The sequence below is a fragment of the Cyanistes caeruleus genome, chromosome 18 (genome assembly GCF_971803275.1).
Source record: "Cyanistes caeruleus chromosome 18, bCyaCae1.hap1.1, whole genome shotgun sequence".
Classification (NCBI taxonomy): domain Eukaryota; kingdom Metazoa; phylum Chordata; class Aves; order Passeriformes; family Paridae; genus Cyanistes; species Cyanistes caeruleus.
The window spans coordinates 5,247,861-5,270,847 of NC_141718.1; the positions used below are offsets into that span (position 1 = coordinate 5,247,861).

The 22,987-nt window shown below is 41.8% G+C and overlaps 2 protein-coding genes, 1 long non-coding RNA gene and 1 other non-coding gene across 8 annotated transcripts in view; 2 read left to right on the plus strand and 2 right to left on the minus strand.

The window, feature by feature from the left end:
• Positions 1–4,974, minus strand: part of TTC28 (tetratricopeptide repeat domain 28) — a 104,728-nt gene extending 99,754 nt beyond the window's left edge. The window contains exon 1 of one of the 3 annotated variants that reach the window (XM_086855977.1): positions 4,869–4,974. In XM_086855977.1, coding sequence (XP_086712103.1) covers positions 4,869–4,952 — 84 coding nt within the window. In that variant the 5' untranslated portion in view covers positions 4,953–4,974. Of the gene's footprint in view, positions 1–3,676; positions 3,812–4,868 lie in introns of those variants that run through there. The other 2 variants (XM_086855975.1, XM_086855976.1) reach the window with 2 other exon arrangements.
• A 170-nt stretch (positions 4,975–5,144) lies between these two features.
• On the plus strand, positions 5,145–12,481 carry LOC111936477 (uncharacterized). Its single transcript, XR_002868171.2, has 3 exons — positions 5,145–5,849; positions 7,247–7,355; positions 8,421–12,481. It is a non-coding gene; the product is annotated as an uncharacterized LOC111936477 (long non-coding RNA).
• Positions 7,090–20,807, minus strand: CHEK2 (checkpoint kinase 2). 3 transcript variants are annotated; one of them, XM_086855990.1, is made up of 15 exons: positions 20,129–20,807; positions 18,571–18,825; positions 17,927–18,051; positions 17,514–17,661; positions 16,678–16,768; positions 15,603–15,711; positions 14,509–14,562; positions 13,914–13,975; positions 13,336–13,435; positions 12,796–12,882; positions 11,922–12,085; positions 11,591–11,706; positions 10,179–10,264; positions 7,917–7,997; positions 7,090–7,316 (listed from the first exon to the last, which is right to left on the minus strand). In XM_086855990.1, the coding sequence occupies exons 1-15, from the start codon at positions 20,796–20,798 to the stop codon at positions 7,221–7,223; spliced, it is 2,244 nt and encodes a 747-aa protein (XP_086712116.1). In that variant the 5' UTR covers positions 20,799–20,807; the 3' UTR covers positions 7,090–7,220. The 3 variants fall into 3 exon arrangements, with proteins under 3 accessions (XP_086712116.1, XP_086712115.1, XP_023793215.2); XM_086855989.1 differs by having other exon boundaries at positions 18,571–18,849; XM_023937447.2 differs by having other exon boundaries at positions 19,300–20,173.
• LOC111936481 (uncharacterized) lies at positions 20,295–21,650 on the plus strand. Its single transcript, XR_015277753.1, has 3 exons — positions 20,295–20,431; positions 20,989–21,078; positions 21,561–21,650. It is a non-coding gene; the product is annotated as an uncharacterized LOC111936481 (transcript).
• The last annotated feature ends 1,337 nt before the right edge of the window (positions 21,651–22,987 follow it).

Below are 22,987 nucleotides of genomic sequence, written 5' to 3' on the forward strand. Positions count from 1 at the left end.
GAAACTGTAGAGCAGAAATTAAAGCCAGCATCATCACTGCAGAACAAATTATGAATTCAGAACCAGATCCTTAAAAAAGTAAATTGTTTATCTATTGAATCTCTTTTTGAGGGTAGAGGAGTAACAGAAAGAGTCTTGCAAAACATATCATTCCCTATGAATGATGTCTTCTAGACACAAGAGCAGCTGCAGTCTGTTTACAAATGCTGCACTCCATACACTCAGAAGTGCTTTTCTCCTCAGCCACGCTATTTGATTCTACAGCACTAAGCAGGTAGAGAACAGGTGGCAGCTGTGAATATGAAGATGATGCTGCTACATCTGAAGTTTGATATGCAGATCACAGAGAAGCACAGGCACACACAGACAATGGAAAAATGTGTAAAATCTCTTCAAACCAAAGAACCTGCACCACAACCTCTGCTCACAAACCTCTACATCCAACGACAAGCAGCTGCAAAAATTGTTCACATTTGGGAAGGGAAGAAGGAGGTATTGAACCACATACACTCACAGAAGTGAGACATGCAATTTATTTTAATAACAGAACAGTCATCCTTGGCAGAGCCACCATCCCACATTGACAACTTCAGGTAATACAAAATAACAAAGAAAAAAAAATTAAGCCTTCCAATTATAAGATATTATTTAAAGTGAGCTGTAGAAAGTTCTAGTTCCATTGGCTGTGGTACACCCTTTCTCCTTATTTAACTTTCTACATAGCATGTTTTCCCCAAACACTCCTTTGCAGTCAGTAACAGTTTCTGTCATGCAAACCCTACTCTCCCAAGGATACTCAAGAACTCAGCAAGAACATCTTAGTCCAAATCTGATCACAAGGCAGCTGGGAGTTGTGCAGTAACAGTATTTGGCAACAGGCAATACAATACATATTGTAACATACAAAGTACTTGAAAATATTCATTAAAGGTTTAGACTACTATAATTAAGATTGGTGTCATCTAGTTTTAGTTCTGCAGATTGAAAAAGTTTAAGAATATCACATATTGTCACCACAACACAACAACCACAGGGCTTAAATACATTACCAGAGCCAGCTGGGGCATATTTTTAAAGGTGGAAAGGGAAGCAAGCTGCAAACTGACATCCTGTCACAAGGATCAATTGGTCTATAGACTTTTCTTTTTTTTTTTTTTTTTTATTTCCTTAAGTCAAATAAAAACAATAGAATAGCATCAAATTAGAAACCACTGATTTCTTATTTTTCTTACTATATCCATTCTTTTCTGACAGTGTTTGTGTATTTGTCCAAACTTCTTCTAAACTTCTCTATTGAAGGGGATTCCATGCTTTACTCAGGAAATCTTCTCACACTGCTTCAGGATTTTCATCATTAAAATATTTTTCCTAATATCCAAATCTCCTTTGTGTCAGTAAATGTACTGTTTCTTGTCCTGTAGTAGACTGAGCTACAGTCTATTATAGACAGAACCAAAACCTCTATTCCTTTCATCTGTGAGGTTGTTTTTTTCTATAGTATTCTTGCTAACACTAGCGCTGAACGCATTGCTTTGTTCAAGCACTGCAATAACACACAAATCTTTGAGCATCTGACAATAAACTTCATCACATGGACAGTTTGGTGTGACCTGAGGGCAAGAGCTGAATATGAAGATTCAGCAGCTATTACACAGGCACATGTCCAAACACAAAGATGAGGAAACCTTGAGAAAGGTAATTAGTCACCAGAAGGCCTGGAGGTACTGCAGGAAACTGGGCTGATGAGTGCCCAGGTGCCAGGGGCAGCAGCTTCTTCATGTGCCTTTAAAGGTGGCTGCTGTCTCCCTCACTGAGTATTTCCTGGTCACTGACCTGCATCAGGAACAATGAAAAATAGCAAATGTCATGTATCTCCCAGGCTTTTATCACATTCAGAGTGTATAACTGCAGCTTCCACAAGCAATATCACAACTAGCCATGAGCTTAAGTAATTCAGAAGATAAATATTTCAAGAAAGATTCCTCACCAGCTGTGGCCATAACTGCTTGGTGGGAAGGCACAGCCAGCCCTGCCCTGGAGGGCTCAGGGGCAGCAGTGGCATCTCACCCACCCCTCTGCCTGAGCACAGGGACTCTGCTGCTCAGCCATGCATGCTCAGCTGGAGCTGCATGCCCAGGACCACCAAGAGCTCCTGAGCCCTCAGCAATGAGGCCTCTGCAAGGGCACAAAGCACCCAGCACAACCTTGAGGAGCACCAGTGAGACAAGTCCAACAACAGCTGTCTTTTCTGGCAGTTTATTATGCACAAACAAATGAACACACAAAGCTGTTAATGATCCTTCCAGAATCATACTGTGAGTCTGTTACAACAAGAAGAATCCACGAGGAGACATCCTCTCGGTCCAAGTGAAGTGGTTTCTGCCTCTAATACCCTGTGACGCTAAATAATCTCATGAAAAAAAAAGAAACTACGATGGTAATTTGTGGAATATGTTACTATTTAATTCCTGCCATCATGAGAACTATGTAAGACAGTAAAATACCATAAGGTAAAAGAAAAAACCCTAAAGCAGTAAAACTGAGTCACTCTGGCACTTGAACCACAAACAAAAAAAGATTATGATTATGGTACCAACCCACAAAAAGTACTCATTAGAAAGTCATCCCCACTTCCCAGTCACCACTGCTCCTCTCCTGTTAATACAGTGGAAGGTGATGGTAATGCACAGATTTGGGCTGCCTAACATTTTGCTACTGAAGGTGCTTCCATGTACTAAACCAATGCTAAAGAAGTTTCTTAGTGCAGCAGAACAAATAAGGTTCTAATGAAGTGCAGAAGAGGATCTAATGAGAAAGCCTGAGTCAGAAGCTCATATATTTCTAATAAAGTGGAAGATGGCATGAACTTCTCAACATTACTTCTCCAAACCAGCATAAGACAGAAGAAATCAGCTCCTACTATAGAGGTCAGGTCAGACAGAAGCTGCCACAATGTTTGCTTCACATCAGACTCAGCAACAAATTTCCTTCACTGCTGAAAAAAAGTCTCCTCTGGCAGAAGGTGATAAGGATTCAACCCTTCTGTCCATGCAGGTGGAGTTAAAACACACACAATCCTCTTTGGTCTTTTCCTTTTCAAGAAGACTCCCAACTGCTCCCAAAGAACATCCATTAAATAAAAGAACTTCCCATACACACTGGAAGAGGTGTCTGACCAGCATATTGCTATCCAGAAAGTCATAAGGAACAGATTCCCAGTGAGTTCCAAGTGAGAAGAGATAACAGCAAATCCACATTCTGCTTCAAGAGGACTAAAGAAAACAATGTGGTGCAAAAGTAAATGTTTTATCAAAAAAACAATGTTACACTGCTGAGCTTGTTGGTTTGTATGTAATTCCTCTTATTTAATGCTACATAATGCAAATAAATACCCCTTATACAGATGATGTCTTGGGTGGCAAGCCTATAGTTAACACAACTTTTTAAAGAAATCCTTTATAATTTTCAAAAAATATACTGTGTGATATGCAGAATTTTTATATTTTACATTATCTAAATAGCTCAAGATACTTACTGAAGCATTAGGAAGAGGGGAAAAAAAACCCAAAAAGAGACAAGAAGAAAAATTTGCATTCCTAATGGATTCTGAAAAGAAAGAGTGACAGTAACTTATGCTAAACACATAACATCACAAACTACCAATAAGGAAACAGACCTTTCCCCCTGGTCTGTCTGTAAGCCAGATGGAGAAGAGGCAGCAACAAGGGAGTGATGAACCAGCAATTCAGCAAAAGCCAGGCATGAACAGTAACCTCACTCGAGGAACACCTGTTAGGGCAAAATTCAAGGCATATCCACTCATCCATTTAGGAATTTATCCACTTGTCACATATCCATTTTCAAAGACCCTATGAAAGGTTCCATTAGCACCTGAAGAGCTCTTGTTTCACACCGGATAAAAGCACAGGAGAGATATTATCTAAGATTGTGAAAACATCCAAGAAAAAGGAAAGACACTAAAATTATGAACAACTCCAAGAAAAGAAGAAGGACAAGGAGGCATAGGCACCCAGCTCTCTGCATTTCAACTCTGTTCACTGGCGACAGCCAGGAGCGTCCCTGTGGCTGCAGCATCAAAGGCGGGGAGCGCAGGCTGCTGCCCGGGCTGAGAGCGCATCGCTGGCCGCGGGTCTGTGTTCCAGGGCACGGGCAGAGCCACATCTCGGTGACATCTGCTGTCACCAGGGACGCGCTGACCGAGCCCAGCCTCCGGGTTCTAAGCTGTGTCAGTAACGAAGCCCTTATAACCAAGTTGCTAACTTTCTGTGCCACTGAAGCAGCGTGAGGAGCTCTGCGGTGCTGCCGAGTACACCTGACAGGCTCACCCTCAAACTTTGCAGACTTTAGCGAGATTGGAGTTTGTTTACGGGGGCGCCAGAGCGAGCACAATGCCCATGCCGACATCCGAGCTCTCTGCTCGCGAGGGTCCCGCTCCAGCTAGCGGCGGCCGAGCACGTTCGGGGCACACAAGCCCCGCTCCGGAGCCAGGCCCGGGCCCTCCGCCGCTCCGCACCCCGCAGGAGCCGGCCGGGACTGCGGCAGGACCCCCGCCCGCCCCGGGGCTCCCGGACCGCGGGGTCACTCGCGGCACCCCCGAGGTGCCCGCGGCGAAGGGAGCCGAGCGCTCGGCCTGGCGTCCCCGGAGCCCAGGCAGGAGCTGCCCCGCCGCCGCCCGGCCCCTCAGCGCGCCTCGGGCCACCGGGCCTGGCCCCCGCCGAGCTCCCTCCCGCTCCGTGCCGGGACAGCCGCCAGCCCGCGCCCCGCAGCTTTCCCCCGCCGCCCCGGCCCGGCCGCTCCTTCCCGCCTCCCCGACCGCTCCAGCGCTGCCCCGTCCGGCGTCAACTCACCCGGGGAGGCTCCGCGTCCTGCTCCCGCCGAGCCCGGCCCACCGCCACGGCCCCCGCCGGGGGCGGCGGCGCCTGTTGCTCCATCGCGCTCCTCCTCCTCCTCCTTCTCCTCCTGCGGGGGCCGGGGCCGCCGCCGCCCCCGCCAGGCCGATCCCGCTCCGGCCCCCGGCGCCACGTTCCGGGCCCGGCTGAGTGGGACCCGCAGTGCCCCGGCCCCGCCCCGGGCTGGGCTCCGCCCGGACCCCGGGCACCCCCGCCCGACGGCGCCGGGCCCGCGCCGGACGTCCTGCGGCTGCAGCCCGGGCTCCCCCAGCCGGGCCCGGGGCAGCCGCTCGGCCGCACCTCTGCGGTCCCTGCGGGCGCCTCTCCGCGAATACGGACGAGCTCCGTCCCCACGGAGGATACAGCTCCGGCGTCGCTCTGTCGCCATACGGGCGGGGGAGCGTCGCCCAAAAGCAGCGGCAGCCTGAGTTCGAGAGTAAGCGGGGCCCACGTCGGACCGCAGGTGGTGATGCTGGTCACTAATGACACCGCATTGGCCAGGCACAGCGAGCCTCAGCACTTTGGTTAACCCAAATATTCCAGCTGCTGTGACCAATCCTGCTTCTTGAAATGAACAGGCAAAACGGATTATGCTGAAGACTCTTCATTCTGCAGATAATAAGTGATAAAGAAAAAAGTCCTTATCTAAGTGAAAATGGGATGCCACTTTACCTTAGTGAAACTTACTCTTCTATAGAAAAAAAATGAGTCTGAAACACAAGAGAGCTTTCTGCAATCAAACTATGAACACATGGCCAGCAGCCCAAAGGTTTGCCATCAAATGAGTGAGATCAAATTTAGGACATCATTGGAAAGCAGGTCTTCGTCAAGACCCAGGGAAAGGACCCAAGCAAAGCAGCTACCAATTATCTACCAACTGTGGGATGGAGGAATAAATTAGAGAAGTTTTATATTTCTATCTGAAAACAAATTGACAGTGTAAGTAGAAACTAGGGAATTCCTATCAGCAATGATACAGGTCTTTTAAAAGTAACCGGTAACCAAAGCGCACAGGGATCAGTTTTTGCAGTACACCAGGACACAAATCTGGCCCAAATATACTGCATCCTTTGATTCTTTTATGTAGCAGATGGCAGCTGAGCATTCCCCTTCTACTTCAAATGAGCTACAGTAAACTCCCTGAGGATGTGCTAGTGACAGATTTGCACCAAAATGGCACATCTCCAAGGACAGACACACCTTTGTTCTAGCACCCCAGTGTATCTGGAGTGGACTGGAACCAGTGGTATTTTTTCCATCCCATGGATGTTTCTCCATACAATCCATTAAGAAAGATATCAGTGTACAAGAATCAGCATTTTATCATTAACATTGGTTCATATCAAATATATCAAAACACACAAGATCTCTGCAATGGGTACATACAGGAAATGCGTCTCATTAATATCTTAATTCCTACCTGATATGGGTTTATTCCATAACACATTAGGTTTTTTTCCTTACAAATCAACTTAGATACCTTTAACCAGAAGATGCATTTTGTAGAACAGAGTTACTAAACTGTTCTTTCAGTCAGTGATGAAATTAATAATCCTTTAGAGTAAGAGACACACAGTTCAAAATTTTCACCTAACAGGCAAGCTAGTTTTTCTCTCTCAGTTCAATTCCTAGCTCTTTCCTGACGGGAATTTATACATGCTCATTTCATCTCTTGTTATCGTGTTTCCTCTTACTCATCCCTCCTCTGGGAAATAAACATAGTACACACGTTAAACACACCATGCAGATGGTAATGGTTGCTTTGGAAGCCAATCAGCCCCATCCCAGTGCACAATGCTGTGAGTTCAGCATTTACTGTGGAGCTTTACCTGAAGCCCAGAGCACCTCAAGCTCCATCAGAAGTCTTGTATCTGAACTGAGTAATCTAAGTGTCCTCAGAAGCCTGTGGGCAGCATTGTGTCAGGTAATGCTCTGTCTCAGGCAAAAGCTCAGCAAGTTTAGTATTCCTTCTTAGTCTGTTAGGACTAAGCATTATCTCCATGCCTAACCTAGAAATTGGAAAAGAAGAAACAGAGAAGGTAGGTGGGGATGAAGCCAGCTGAAAAAATTGTTAGTGACTTAGTTCAGGAGCCTTTTTTGATACTTTCCTTGAGTCAGAGAGCTGAATGGACTAGAACACGACTAATTGTGCAGATTCTCATGCATGCACAGCAGTCACTTCAGTCTTACAAAGTTATTTTTATTCGGAAATTGCATCATCAACAGTTTATTCCAATATTAAGATTTTTCTTAATAAAAAATTCTGCTTCCCATAAAAAAGCTGTCATTAACAAAGTCTTCTCCTCCTTTTCACCTCATTTTCTGGAATGATGTAGAAGGAACAGCACGCTTAGCAGAGCCATATTCTTCCTCATTTTCATGGAGACGCTTTCTCGTTGTGGTTCGCTGGAAGACAAACACAGGAGGATGGCTCCAGGAAACCAGGTAAGGCAGAGCCTGACTCTTCTGCTTGCTCCACAACCAGAGGTGTTGGACAGTGTGACCAAAAAAGCAGCATGACTAACCCATGTTTCTCTCCCAAGATCCATCTAATTATATTTGCTGGTTCTCATGTAAGACATTGCTCCCAGCTTGAAACAGCTACTGTTCAGTTTTCCTAATTAGCATTTGGTGATGAATGGCACAATGCTGTCCTAACCTTGCACCAGCATGAGGTTACATTAGTAAGTTACATTAGTCACATTAGTGACTTGAATCCATTAAAAAAAACAAACATACATTCAACCATTTTATTGTAAATATAGGAATAATCCTTTAAAGCCTAGGCAAGTGTTTCTATACATGTAAACAAAGTGTTGACAAAGCATGGAAATCCATTGCTGCTCTTCAGGAAGTAGAACTAACCTAACAACAGGCTGCCACATACAGCCCAAGGGTACATTTCTCTAAAGTCTCAAAATTAACAGATTTTCTTATTAAAGATTACTTCAAAATCTAGTTTATCTGTACATCAGTTATTAATCCTCTAATATCTACTGTACATACCATATTTGATGTTTCTGGTGGATTCATACTGGTACATGTCTGAGCAAGTAGCTGTTGAAATGTAGTTTTCATATCCTCATCCTGCAAAAAAACCCAAAACAAACAGCATCTAAGTAGTTTATAGAATACTTAAGGGAAAAGCAAAGACTGGGAAACTCAAAGAGCAGTGACTAGGATATTCACTGCTAGAGACAATTAGAAATAAAGATCATTTAGCTCCTAAAGATTTCAGCTGTTTTAACTGAGTTTTTTTAGGTGAAGGGAGTGGAGAGGGTCCTTTTCCTAAGCAATGGAGTAACTGCAGTATCTCCTTTATTTTATTTAACTATTCTTAAGTGCTACAAAAAGGCTTTGACCTGAATATCCATTTAATTTTATGCAGAATTTTGACTTGTTTTTCTTTTCCAGTGTCACCTGATTTGATTGTGGCTACATTTGAATTGATGGATAAGGTAAGAAATATTTTTCCATTTATGTAACAAAAGACCTGTGTTTTTTCTTCAGCATGCAACCAAACTAATCTTGTGCCATTCAAAAGACCTCAGTGGAGATTTCAGAGGAAGAAACAGCAATTAATTGTTTATATGCCTTTAAGAAATGTTTTATTAAGTAAATTAATAAGTATTAAGTACAGGTAAGACACTTGCACTGAGCAGTATTTAGGTTTACACAGCTCAACAAGTTTTCAAGTTGTAGATTTAAGAAAAGAATGGAGTAAACAACTTGTTTTGAAAACACTAATTTGAAAGCACTACTAGTTTAAATAAATCTGCAGAACATGCTTACTTCTAGTATCTGAAATATTCCCTAGTGTCCCCAAAATCATCAGAGGGCTAACTGGCATCAGCTGGTCACAGAGAGAATGTGTTTTTCACTGTTGACTTGTGAAGACGATACTTCCAGACAACACAAGAGGGAGAGAGGAGCCAGTAACTCCTCATTACTCACAGGAACAGGACTCAGGAGCTCTTTTGGTGGCATTCAACATGTGTGATACCTAGAACTGAGCAAACTGGCCTTCCAAGCAGGCAGTCTACCTCATCTAAAAACACCTGACACTCTTAATAACAGCCCCTGAAGGAAAACAGTTCAAAGAACAGCAGCTGAATGCTAGATTTCAAAAGCTACACAAATCTGGATTTATGGTATGATGTTTTCTGGAACCTTCTGTTGTGTCTTCAAAATTCAACTTAATAGTAAGAGATGTCCTTACATGGAATATACAATCAAGTTAATAACAACTTGAGTTTATATACTGAAATATTTTAAATTCTTAGCTTGTCTAAATCAGTCATCTATTTCCCCTTCCCATTTATGCATACCAGCCATTTTTAAAATCAGTGTTGCATGGTTTCTGAAGAACTTTTTCTGCTCAGATTTATAATTTAAATGTAGGAATCTATATCTGATTAACTCACTGTAGATGTTACATGCAAAACTACAGTAAGTAAAATCCATGAATGCCAGGAAATGTTTCCTAATGCCCAGGAGCATAATCAAGACAAGTTAATCACTTTAAAAAGAGTCATCCACACATGTTTTTTGTCTCAGAACACCATCAGCTGTTGAGCACTGAGGGATACTCCCTTGCTTCCCCCATTTCTTATGCTCTTTACCTGTTCCCAGTCCCAGGGGAGGAACAGGAATAGCATTGTGCTTGGTGTAAAAAAACAGAACCTGTTGCATGGCTCAGATGTAGGCTGGGTAACATTCTTCAGCCTCTTCAAGCAAAAATATTCAAGAGAGCTCATAGGTTCAGTGGACACCTCTGCCAAAAGTAAGAAAAGACCACCTAAAGACTATCCCTCTCAAATCTAATTAGACTGTAACAGGAGGCAGGGAAACCATCACTTCCTACTCAGAGGGTTCCCAAACCAGGGACACTTATTCCTACACAGCAGAGTAAAAACAAAGTAGTATTGGATGCTTGCCAGAAACAAACTCTGCACTGTCTGCCCACACAAACATCTGAGGAAATGGGGCTCTGTTACAATGCTTGAAAGGAGAGGTCCATCCTACCAGAACCACAGTCAGGCTTGGGCTCTAAAAAACACATCTTGATCCTCACATGTGAAAGGGTTTTGGGAAGAGGTGTCTCAGAAAGGATGCAGAAGCTGCTTATTGTACTGAAAGAAGGTATTCAGGAGACTACTCCATGCTGCTTTTGCAGTCTCTCTACAGGGGCTAAATCTTTGAAAACACAAGACATCAATAAGTTACCCCCCTGAACAACTCAGCTTTCAGTTAAAATTCAATTCCTACCTGAAGCCAAGGATGCTCTAAGGCTTCCTCTGTGGTAAGACGTTTGCTTGGATCCACTACTAACAGCTTCTTCACAAGATCCAGAGCTAAGATAATAAAATGAGCTGGTTGGCATATGATCAATCCATTCATTACCTGAAATAAGCCTACACCAAAAATACGTGTGACAATGTGCCTTATACCCCTTCAGAACAATGCACAAAAGTACAGGCTGGGCAGGTCACTTTTCTTTTTTTTTGTGCATGGAAAGGGCTGCACACTTCAATATGTTTCCTTCATATGCACATGACTCAACACTTCTCATCATACCAGAATTACCCTAGATATATTTAGCATGGTGACAATTTATGTTCTGAGCATGCACAGGAGGCTCAGCACTTCACTAAATGCTTCGGTATTACTGTGGAAAAGCAAAGACAGCTTAATATATCCTGGTTTGCAGTGTCTTAGAAAGCAGATTATCTATCTGGGATAGTGGGAAAGAAGAGACAGGACATACACATGTATGCTCAACAAACTTTCATCTTCTTAGGAGGCTGCTTAGAAGACAATGTGAAAAATATGGCATTTATGTTGTATTTTATTACTCCAAATCTCCCATAAAAGAATTTCAGCAAGATTTACTTTCCATTTGATCAGATTATTCTGAATACATACCAGTAGGACTATGGAAATTATGTTAAGATTGTACATTCTCATGAATGTCTGACTTATTATTGAATAAGCTACAAACTATTCAGGAAAGAGTTATATTTGATAAGTTTATTAGACAAAGAATGACCGCATCATTTATTAGAAACTCCTCTGCACGTACAAAGAAATATCCAAGGTAAATGCTACAATTATTTTGTGCATAAAAATGTCCTGAAAAACTAAAGCACACAGACAGTCATTATCATTTTAGTTTGTTATGCAAAAACTGTTTCACAGACAACTTCACTTACAATGGGCTGAACATAATAGCTGATACCTCAAATGTGACTGACACTTTCCCAAGACTAGCACCATGAAAGGACTCTCTTGGAACGTTTGTTTTTGGAATTCTAACTCCTGGTGTTTTTGGTTCAACACTTGAAGAATCTTTAGGCAAAGTCTGTAGACCCGCTTGATAAAGTCAGAAGAAAAAGTGAAAAGAGGAGAAATAGATGTATGTGCCCACAAACTCTACACTTGTGTGGTTAATTATGCTAAATACTACTAAGAAATCTCTTCAATAATAAAGTATGTGCTCTTTCTAATGCTTTAACAATGAACTTAAAAAATATTTTGATATATTAGTTTTTAATATATTAGTTTAAAAACTAAACACATAAACACACAATGTGCCATGCAGCTGAAAGGAGCAAAAAAGGAGAACAAAAACTACAAGAAAAGAGGTAGATATTTTACTACCCACTGTGCTGGAGTCATACCCATGTCTGACACATGCTTCCATTCTTTTGGGATGAATGTGTATTTTCCATGAGTGATTTGATCTCTCAGAGAGAGTTGAGTATTTTGCTCATTGAATGGTGGATATCCACACAAGCTGTATAAAAGAAAACAAGTTAAATAACTCAGAATTTGTCATAGCAAATGAAACACTGAAATCACACATTTTAAGGCATTTGCTATCACAGTGTTTTTATACGTGTAGAGTTTTAAACACACTTTCACTTCCTCATATAGACACTGAAGTTGCCAAGTCTCAAGCCATGTATGTCAAAGACTGCCCAGTGAAGGTACATCTACACAATATCTTACCATACAAAAAGAATAACTCCTAAACTCCAGCAGTCCACAGCTCGGCTGTATCCAGCAGTCCCAAGTGAATTTAGAACCTCAGGAGCAAGATACATGGGAGTACCACATAATGTTTTCATAAGAGAAGCTTCTCCAAGAATCTTGGATTGTCCAAAATCTGTAATCTCGTATTTAAAAATGGTAACACCACATTACATATTAGGATGGACTGTACTAGAACACATCATATTGTAGACATACATCAGGAGGTAGAGCTAAGTTTCTTCCTTCCAAGCCAGTTCCAGTACATGACTATGAGCAGAAGTCACCCCAAACATTAAGTGAGAATGGGAGAGGAGGAAGAGGCAGAAATATGACAAAGGATCACATTTCATGCTGGCAAAAAGTACTTTCAGATTTGGATATAAATGGACAACCACAGAATAAAGGTATTGTAGCCTATTAGAAGAGTTTACTTGAAAAATAAGCATTTTAGCATGCAAATATATTCAATGCTTTCTCTGGGGAAAAAAAAACCAACTCAAAAGAAAATCCACAACCCTAATAACCCCTCACAAAAACCAAAACAATTGAAAAATCCCTGTCACCATACAGCCTGGATATTTGTGGGAATGCTGTCTGTAATTCAAGAATGTAGATTTTATTGGGGGAAAAATACACTGACATTTGAAAATACATATGCAGTATATGGGTTGAAATATCCATAAAAATAAAATTAGAATTATGAAAAAAAAAAGTCTATATTTTAAGTTACTTCATTGTTTGTATGATTAATTCCATAATAACTTCTTGGCTATGTTTAATGAAATATCAAGAAGAATGTGAAGGAACACTCCCAAATTTCTCCACTAACAAGAAATGTTAGTTTTCTTACCTTTATAAGACATGTCTCTTCAGAAGATGAAAGCAGCACATTTTCTGGCTTCAGATCTCGGTGTATAATTCCATTGTCATGAAGATACTAAATACATACAGATGGGCAATTAAGGAAAAACAGACTATTAACTTGTTTTAAATTGTAAGCTTTCCATTTTTACTCATGGCAATGGCAGGATAACTGAAATGGCTGTGTAAGAGGTGGGCATACATTCAAAGCTCCCTAACATGTGACTCTCCCTTAAAAAAGCAAGGTAAAATGAAAACAAAACAAAATAAGCAAAAAAAAAATTCCGCACCAAAACACCATAACAAAGAAACAAAAAACCACCTTATAAATTATTCTTCCAAGTCAAATCTCAATGCAAGCACAGTGTGCAGACCTAAGTTCTGTGTCACCTTTGTAGGAATTCTGCTTTTCTGTCTCTCTCTTGTTAAACCAACTTGCTAAGAACGCTGTACTGATTGCTTGCATGGGTTTCAGTGACAGAAAAACTCATCTTACTGACTTTTTTTTGTAGAATTCATGATTATGTACCTTTACTGCCAGCAGCATCTGATAAAAGTATAACTTGCAGATATCTTCTTTCATCTTGATTGGCCTTGACACTCTGTCATACAATTCTCCTCCTTCCATCCTAAAGCAAATGCAGGTTAACAAGCCAACATATAAATTCCAAAAGATTCATCTTATTAGACAAGACTAAGACCAAAACATTTGGCTATAGTGGCTACAGAGAAAGAATATACTTCTGAAAATGAGTAAGCAACATCCTAAACACAACCCTTTCATGGCTAAGGTCAATCTCTTGAGTCTTCACTGGGAGTTGTTACATGATTTTTGGTCAGCTCCCTATTTTGAGCTCAAAAATCAAAATAAATAGCAGCAATCCACAACAGCAGCAGAGCAAACAATATCCAGGCCTTGAGTGCCTACAAAGCACAGAAGGATTGTTTCTCCTGGTTATCCTAGCTCCTAATCTTACAAAGGTTTCAGAGAACAGTGGAGGCCAGCAAAAGGAAAACAAAGTAAAACAAACAAAACCTCCACAGGTCATTGTGGCTATGAAAAAAACCATTTCATTTTATGCATTTACTTTCAAACAGGTTACTTACAGTTCCAAAACTATGTAGTAATCCTCTGCTTCAAAGAAATTTTTAATCTTGATTAAGCAAGGCTAACAGAAAAGGGAACACAGAGACATACAAAATAAAAAAATTAATCCTAAAGTTCTTATTTCAGTATTTCAAACCAGTCACTTAAACTAACACTTAACACAAGTGACTTGCAAGCACCCCAGACCACAACATTTTATCGGTTTTACATACAGAGGAAAGAGGGGATACAAATTCAAGAAATTGACAGTGAAACTAGTCCTTATATTCAGTTATTTTGCAGCATTTAAAAAACCTTGCATCAAAGATAAATTTTTGCAACAGTGGCTCAGGCTAAAACTTCTCCTGTGATGTTTCTGCTCAAATTTACATTTCTGTTATCCAATGCTTTAAAATCTCAAATCTGCTAGGATATAATATACTTAAAATAAGAAAAAAAGACCTGTTCAAAAATTTGCAAGGAAAATTATATACCTTCTTTAACACATTTCTAAATGGATATAATTGCTCTTTGGTTACTACACTAAGGTCAGTAAACTAAACAAGTACATACAGGAGAGAGCAAAAAATAATAAAAATGTACAGTATCACTCACATGATCTATTTTCTTCAAAATTTCAATTTCTGTATTGATGTTTAAAGCTGGGTTCTATTAAAAGAATCAAATACCATATTGGGTAAGACAGAGCTGTTCTGGAATAAGACATATGAGAAATAAGAGACAGTACCAGAAAAAACATAATTTCATGCCTTTTGCTACTGTAAGTGACCATAACATACAATTTTTTTCCATAAAATGATCAGGTGCCCTCAGTGAATGAAATAAACAGAGTGCTGTCACTATCTGGAGCAAGATATTGCTCCAGACATGTAATTTCACTGCAGGTTAGAAATCCCCAACTAATTTTCAAATTAAAAAACAAGGAAATTCTTTTTGCTTATATACTTGTATTGTATTTGAACAGCTTTTCTCCCTCCAAGATGCTTTGCATATGGGCCAACCTATAATTACATGCTACTCTCTCCTGTTTTCCAAGATAATACAACCAGATTCTATAATCTGTGGCTTAGGCTCAACTAACGAAATCAACTCAGCAGGGTTTTTTTTAGCTCTTCTGCCAATCCAAATCAACCATCTTGGAACACACAACTCACACACAACATTCCAGATATACTCCTGTGTCTGTTTTGTAGAATGGTATGTATTAGTAATTATAATTCACAACAGCATCTTGAGCCAGTTGTCTTTGTTCTTCTCCAAATTCTGGCTTCTGCCATTGGACACATGAAAAGCCCTTCCCAAAAGGCTTCATACAATTTTCTTAAAATCTATTATGATAAAGCATTCAACAATATTAGCTTAGTTGGTACATTTTTGGTTAAGACTCTGCTGGTTATGATGTGTCTATCTGATGCATTTTAGGACATAAACCAATCCCTACAAGACTCCACACCACCCCTTGTATACATCTCATTAACAGGGGTTAAAGGGAACGTGGTCAAGGAATAAAAACGAGTGTTTCCTACAGAATTCTGGACATCATACAAGATAAAAAACATTTTGAAATTAAACACAGAAGACAGGATGTAAGAAAATCCTCATTTGAATAGCTGAGGAATCAGAGAAGTTACCAAATATTCCAGGACCACTGCAAGGTGGCCAAGACAGAGACAAACAAAAATACTCACTGCCTCTCCCAGGCCACTTGCCACAAACTTCCGTTTATTGATGATTTTCACTGCAACTTTGTTGCAGGTGCTCTTCTCAAATGCCAGTTTGACTTCTCCACAGGCACCACTAAAACAAGAGCACAGCTCTGTCAAAAATCCGTGTAACAAGATTGAAAATGAAAGCATAACTTGGAGCTGGCTGATTTCTAACTTTCTGAATAAGGCAACATTGCCTGTTCTGAGGAAGTATTCAACAATTCGAAAGTCTACAGTACTTGTCAGGAAACATTCAGGAGTAAGAAAGTCTATTTAAATAGCAAGTGTTGTCAAGGGTCATTCATTCAAAACTGCAAGAGTCAATATGCAGAGTAGCTACTCTGTACCAAAAGTATTGGTAGATAGGAAGGACAAGGTCTGTCAGCATTTCCTTCATGCAAAGGCATTTAGGAGAAGAGAACTTAGGAAGTGCTCTCTTAACACTAGACTGCACAAATCTGAGGAACAGATAAGACAATGCTTGTATTTTTACTAAATAGCAATTCTATTACAGAAAGAAATTCTTCTATTTTCCACTCAGATTTGTTTCTACTTAATTATTCACCTCCAAATTCTTCACTGACCAACTGTTTCCAAGAGAGAAAAAAATAGCCCCCATTTAAATAGCTTCTCTCTCCTTTTTCTTGGACAGTTCTTTTCCTTTTCATCTGAGGACCTCAATAGTGATCTTGTAGTAAGCTGTATTCTAGCATAAAGCTTTTTTCCATTTCCAATAACTGAGTAAATTAATATACAAACTTTAAAAACTCATTAAGAATTTACAGACTTCATTCTCTTCTACAGAAAAACCCCAACCAAAACAAAACCTGGTTTTTGCAATTGGTGGTAGATTACAAACCCCAAACCAATTAGAGAGACAAAGCCAAAATTCCTGTTTAAACTGTTGTAAAAAACATGTTTATTCACATGTTATCATTTTTTTTTTCTTTTTTCATTTAAAACAGCAGCTCAGTTAATACTGGTAATAATTCCAGCACAAGATACTGATAATAATAATGGAGTTAACCCTTTCTACTCAGGGGAGAAAGATGTTTACCTTCCCAAAGTCTTTGACATGATGTATTTCTCTCTGAATTCTTTAGGAAACATCATCTGATCATCTACCGTAAGATCAGAAAATACAAACACTGGGAAGAAAAGTGGAGATAATTTGCCTATTATTAAGTTTAAAATTTTTATTATAACAAACATTGAGGTTTTGTGAACTTCTATCAACAACAATATAACTGAGAAAATACTGACAGCTAGAGGAAAAACTAAATATATGCTATAAATTATACCAGCTATGGGTTAGGTGATCTTATTCCTGAAAAATTACATTTTGGGATGAAATTCACAACAGTCTTTAACTAATGAACTACATTTAAGGACAAAAGGAGCAAAAAATTCAGTGTACCAGCAAAGATCAAAGAGAAGTAATAAACAAGAAGATAGGATCTTAGTGGAAAATCAAAGACAAAGAAACAAAAGTCCAGCCCTGTTTATTTTTAAGAGGATTTTATATTTATTGTGCAGCATCTGGTTAGGTATCTGGGGTATTTTTTCAACTTTTCTTGAATAGTCTGTTTCCCTGTTCCTACCATCATATGCACAACTACTGAAATGCAAAAGTGTTTTAAAAATAGGAAAACAACTATAAAAGTTTCTACTGTAGTAAGGTTCTATCTGATGCAGATTTTAAGTTTTCTTTTTCAGGTTTTTTTCCCCTAGGGTTGACAAGGGCATGGATAATTTTTATGTGAGTACTAAAACACCTATTAATGAGCTGTGCTCATGAAGCAGCTCAGCTCCCGTGAAACATACTCAAATCAATGCAGAAACAACCTCTTGGTCAATACATGAAAAATCTACTTAAGTTAAAGCACTTTTTACCCTTATTGGTCTGTACAGATAATGCAATTTCAGAGTTGTGTGTCAGTGGAAGCCTCCTCCCTTTTCCAACGAGCTCTCTATTAACAAATGTCCCATTTGCACTGTGGTCTTCAATGTAGGCAACAAAGGAATTTTTTGGACCCATTTCCTCAAAGAGAAAAAAAATGGGGAAAATGACAGTAAAGAACAAATGACTTTACAATAAAGACATGTAGACATACACTAGAAATTTACTATTGTTGACTCAAGAAATGAGACTGTGAGTTTATTTCATTAACCATATGAATGGGGCTTTGCCAGAAGGCATGTTAAAGGAGTCAACCCTGAAGATACCTTGATTTCTTTAGGATCTCTGCCCTAAAGTCTCTTTTTGAATTATGCCAAAATAGAGAGTTAACATTTTTAACACTTACCCTGAAAATTCGGAAGTGCTTCTTGCTATAGTTTTGGTAGAAGCCAGTCTCAGACAATCCCAGCTTAGAAAAACTGTAATCACAGCTTTTGTCTCTCCCAAACCAGTATTCCTCATTCACACAGTCTGCAGAGGAGGGGAAAGTACAGCAGAGAGAGAACACAACATTGCAGAAAGTCAATACCTATGGCACTACAGAATGATTCCAAATGGCAATGAATAGGATTACAGAGACAAGATTCTTCCCATAGAATCAAGTTTGTCTTAACTCATACAAAGCACCACAAGCACCTTGTCAAATCCTTTCATAATTTTACCCTCTTTATCAGTGATATTTCTCAGTTCACCTGCAGCAATATAGAGATGTATAACTAAATAAAATAAATTATAACATTTTAAAAAAATTAAGCATGTAACAACATGAATACTCCAGAATTTCTCTAAGTCTATGGAAGCTGTGTATCCAAGTACTCAGTGTAAACACTGGGATGTCATATTGAATAAAACTTTATAGCAAAAAGTTCCATAGCTAAATTTGTTTGTACCTAATTTGAAAATGAAAAGACACTGCTCTTCAGCAAGCTGCTCAGAACTTTTCTGAGATCCTACGAAGAAACCAAGAGGTTTATTACAGTATGCACATACCACAGTTGCTGAAACCTTTTCCAAGTGCAAAGAGTCGACCCCAAGGCTGAGGAGCCAGCTCTTCAGATTCCTGGTCCTCAGGGATGGACGGAAGCTCCTGAGTGGGAACAGTGTCCAAGGAACTCAGAGTCCCAGAACTTGAGGAAGACTGACTAGTGCTCTGTGACCCACTGGAAGAAGAACTGGTACCACTCTGCGGCTGCTGGGCACTCTGAGACTGCTGTGTTTCACTTCCAGTCTCTCGAGACATGTTGGCTTCAAAGAGAATGTTAAAAAAACCTGCAATTATTACATCAAAGTAAAACTGGCAAACACTCACACATTTTACTGTTAATGTACAAGTTCATTCTCAGGCTCAGAGAAGTAAAACTTCCAACCAAAATGTGCATGTCTGGGTTATACGTAAATTCCCAGGAATTTTGCAATCCGGGATGTTTTTCCTTTTAAAAGGCAACGTGGAGCGGCCTCTGCTGGTTCTAGGGCAGACCTAACATTTATTCCCGGATTGCTACCGAGGACTTCAGCGCTCACATTGTTCCATACAGACACGGGCTGTGCTCCGACAGAGCATCCCCGCACGGAGCAAGGGACCACGGCTGGACCCCAATGCAAAGAGGAAAACTGAAAGGAGTAAGAACCATAAAATGGCATACGTTTTCTTGAAAGTGCCCAAGAGATTGATCACACCTGTACACAATAACTGTACAAAACCCTGCCAGATTCACTCACCCTGGCAGCTGCTGGCACAGGCAGCGGCAAGAAACAGCGTCTCCCTGCCCTGGAAATTCCTAGCCTGTGTTGCCTCCTTCTCCACCAAAATGCTGCACCAGCCAGCCCACCCCTGCAGCCAGCTTCCTCCAGCACATCAGTGCCCACCGGGGCTCCTGGAACGTCCACGAGCCTTCCTCCCTTACCACCTGTATATCGGCTTTTTAGCTGGTTGCCACACAGTTTAATGTATACTTCTCCTTATGGGTTTGCTACATTTCATTACGAGCCATAAAACCACGACAGCTCCCAAGTTCCCTCCCCCGTCCCGTTTGTTACAGATGTTTACAAACACAGGCAAGGCCCGCGGGCAGAACAGAATCACGGGATCATTTGGGTTGGAAAAGACAAAAGGCAAATTTCTCCAGCACCACCAATGCCACCGCTGGCTCTGTCCCCTGGTTCCACATCCAGACGGCTCTGGAACCCCTGTAGGGATGGTGACCCCACCTCTGACCTGGGAATTTTCCAGAAAGGAACTTTCCCTCGTATCAACCTAAACCTCCTTCTAAAGGCTCAGCCGGCGGGGGCAGGCCGACAGCGGCCGCCTCGCACCGTGCGGAGCGGCGGGGCCGAGCCCGCCGGGCAATGCTGCCCCAGGAGTGACACCGCCAGCAGCAGCCCCGCCGTCCCTACTGAGCACTGCGGCCCCGTGCCCGGCGGCCCCGAGCGGCCGTCCCGGGAGAAGCAGCGGGGAGCAGGCTGTGGCGGCGCCGGGGCGGGGAAGGGCCGGGAGGGGAAGGGAAGGGCCGGGAGGGGAAGGGAAGGGCCGGGCGGGACCCGAACTCACGGCTCGCGGGGCTCGCGCCGTCGGAGCGGGGCCGCCGTGCGCGCTGCGCGCGCGCCCCGAGCGCAGCCAATGAGCGCGCGGCCCGCGCGGGGGCCGCCGGGAGCGGGGCGCGATGCGGGCGGTGCTGCGGGCGCGGCTCGGGTGGGCGCTCCGCGGGGCCTCGCTCGGCCGCGCCCCGGGGCCGCCGTGCTGGAGCTGTGGCGCTGCGCTCCCCGGCAGTGATGGGCCGCCGCGCTTCTGCCCCGGCTGTCAGGCTCTGCAGCCGCCGGCGCCGCGGCCTGACCTTTTCCGCCTGATGGACTGGTGAGTGTAGGCGGGGCGGCCGCGAGCCCGGCCGGCCGCGGGTCTCACCCGCCTTGTGTCCTGCAGTGACCGCTCGTTCCGCATCGACGCGCAGCAGCTGCAGCGGCGGTTCCGGAGCCTGCAGCGCGCCGTCCACCCCGACCGCTTCGGCCAGAGGCCGCCGGTGAGCGCCGGGCCGGGCGGGAGCCCCGGGCGGGGGCGCCGGGCCGGGAGGGGCCCGTGGGGCTCGGTGGCGGCCGGAGGAACTCGCCTTTAGCCTTCGGCTGAGTGGCGGGGTCGCAGTGTCGAGTCCCCACCTCTCTCCCGCTCGGGGAGTGAGGGGATTCGCCTGTGTTTGTCTTTCGGTGCTCAGAAGAGACTCTGCCATGGATTTGCGGTGGAGGTGGACGATGAGGGGCTCGTCAGGCCTTAGCTGAGTGCACTGACACAGTTCCCAGGTCCACAGAGCCTTCTCAGTTTCACACACGGACTGGTGTGGGGACGCTGCTGTTCCGCATGTAACAAAGTCTGTTTTGACACTTGTTATTAGCTTCCAATTATTTACCATCCATTTGCAGAAAGAGCAGTACTACTCTGAGCAACACTCTTCCCTGATCAACAAGGCCTACCAGACCCTGCTGAACCCTCTGAGCCGGGGCCTCTATCTAGTAAGGTCTCCCTTAGGTATTACAGTGTTCCTATAACTGACCCTGGGGCTGCTCTTAGGGATGGCACCTTCCATTCAGTCCTTAATGTGCTAATTTGCATTCCACTGAAGAGGATCACCAGAGATTGAAGGGAGACCAAAGTTTGTCCAAAAAGCATCATCTCATTTGCTATTCATCTTACACTAATTTGTCTTTCACATCACACGTGGTGTTTGGCCATGGCTGCTTATTTAGAATTTCAGTGTGGCCCATGGCAGCCTTTTTTATGGCTTTGGGTTATGTTTTTTTTTGGCTTTGGGTAACTGTTGATTTTTATGGTCAGCCTATGTATGGAGTTAATTTTCAGACTGACTCTATGCACTGTAGGTTTATCTGATATGAATCTGAGTATGCCCCACTAAGAGATTTAATATTAAAGAAAATAATTCCCATTGAAATAGATGTGGGAATATTTATTTTCAAATTCCCATTTCCTCTGCCAGCTGGAGCTGAGTGGAGTGGAGCCAGCACAAGAGACAGACTGTGATGCAGACTCAGCGTTCCTTATGGAAATCATGGAAATTAATGAGAAATTAGAAGAGCCCAAAAATGAGGATAACCTTGAAGAAATTGAAACTTTAATTAAAGGTACATTATGATTTGAGGAATTTGTACAGAGCTAATATACTGAATCTTGTGTAATACAGGAGTCTGAAAGCTTTTAACTGTTTTGGTATATTTCTTGTAATGTCTTCAATTTGTGTTAGTCTGGAATTGACTCACTGCAAGAGCTTCTTCTGCCCTTTTCCAGTGTTGTCTTTACCCATTTATGTACCTAAACATCACATCTGTCTTGAGAACATTTGTATAACAGAACCTATTTTGATGTCAAAATAAACATATATAGGCAATAAAAAGCAATTTACTCAACCTTCATCAGGTGAGGGCTAGTCAATTGTTCCAAAGAAAAAACCTGTCAGAATGAAGTTGAATAAAATGCTTGTCTGACCATGCTAAATTATGTTATTTATATAGGCATTGTAGTTCTTTCACCTTCTTTATCTGGCAGCCATTATATTAAGAGTTTTTTCTCCTTACACAAGCAGCTTTCTTTTTATATTGTTGGTGATGCCAAAAACATTTGGTTTACTGATATATTTAATTCTTCGCAATAAAAGCCATGTGCTAAAAGCATTTAGAATAAGTGGAATAAAAACTGAGTAGCACAGGAGAAAATTAACTGCAGCAGGGTAAACTGATATACCAAAAATAATTTAGATTGCTGGGAAATTAGTGACCATTGATGTGCATTGGAAGTTCGGTCAGTATACCTGTTTAAACAAAGAAATATATGTTTGAAATTGTAATTAAATCAACATTGACAGCAGTATTATGAAAAATTTGCTCGGCTCTCAAAGGCTGAAACTAGTAATGAACTTTGCCACCACAGGTAGTCAGAATGCAGTGGTATAAAATATCCTAAGTATAACAAAAAGCAATTGAAATAATTTGTTTTGCAGTTAAACAAGAAGAACTGACCAGAGAGGTAACTGCAGCTTTTGAAAGAGGTACATGTTTTTATGAAGTTTTTAGCTGCCATATATACCTGTTAAATGCTTAAAGCTCCACACTTACTGGCAAATATTTCCTGAGCTATGGAACAGAAATACTGCATTAACAAGGGTTCTTTGTTAGGTGTTTAGAATAAGTACTTCTAAACTGACATTCCTGCTGATTTGGGAAATTCAGGACCTCACATTAAAAGCAAAATGCAGTACAAAAGTTCCATTCATCTTGCATTTAAATAATCATTTTCAGTGGGAATGTTGATGCTAAGAAATTGTGTGTTTCCCAGAACACTGGGAAGGACAGACTTCATCTTAGACATATTCTGAGGTTTCACACTTGAATTTGGGAGATGTTGTTCTGC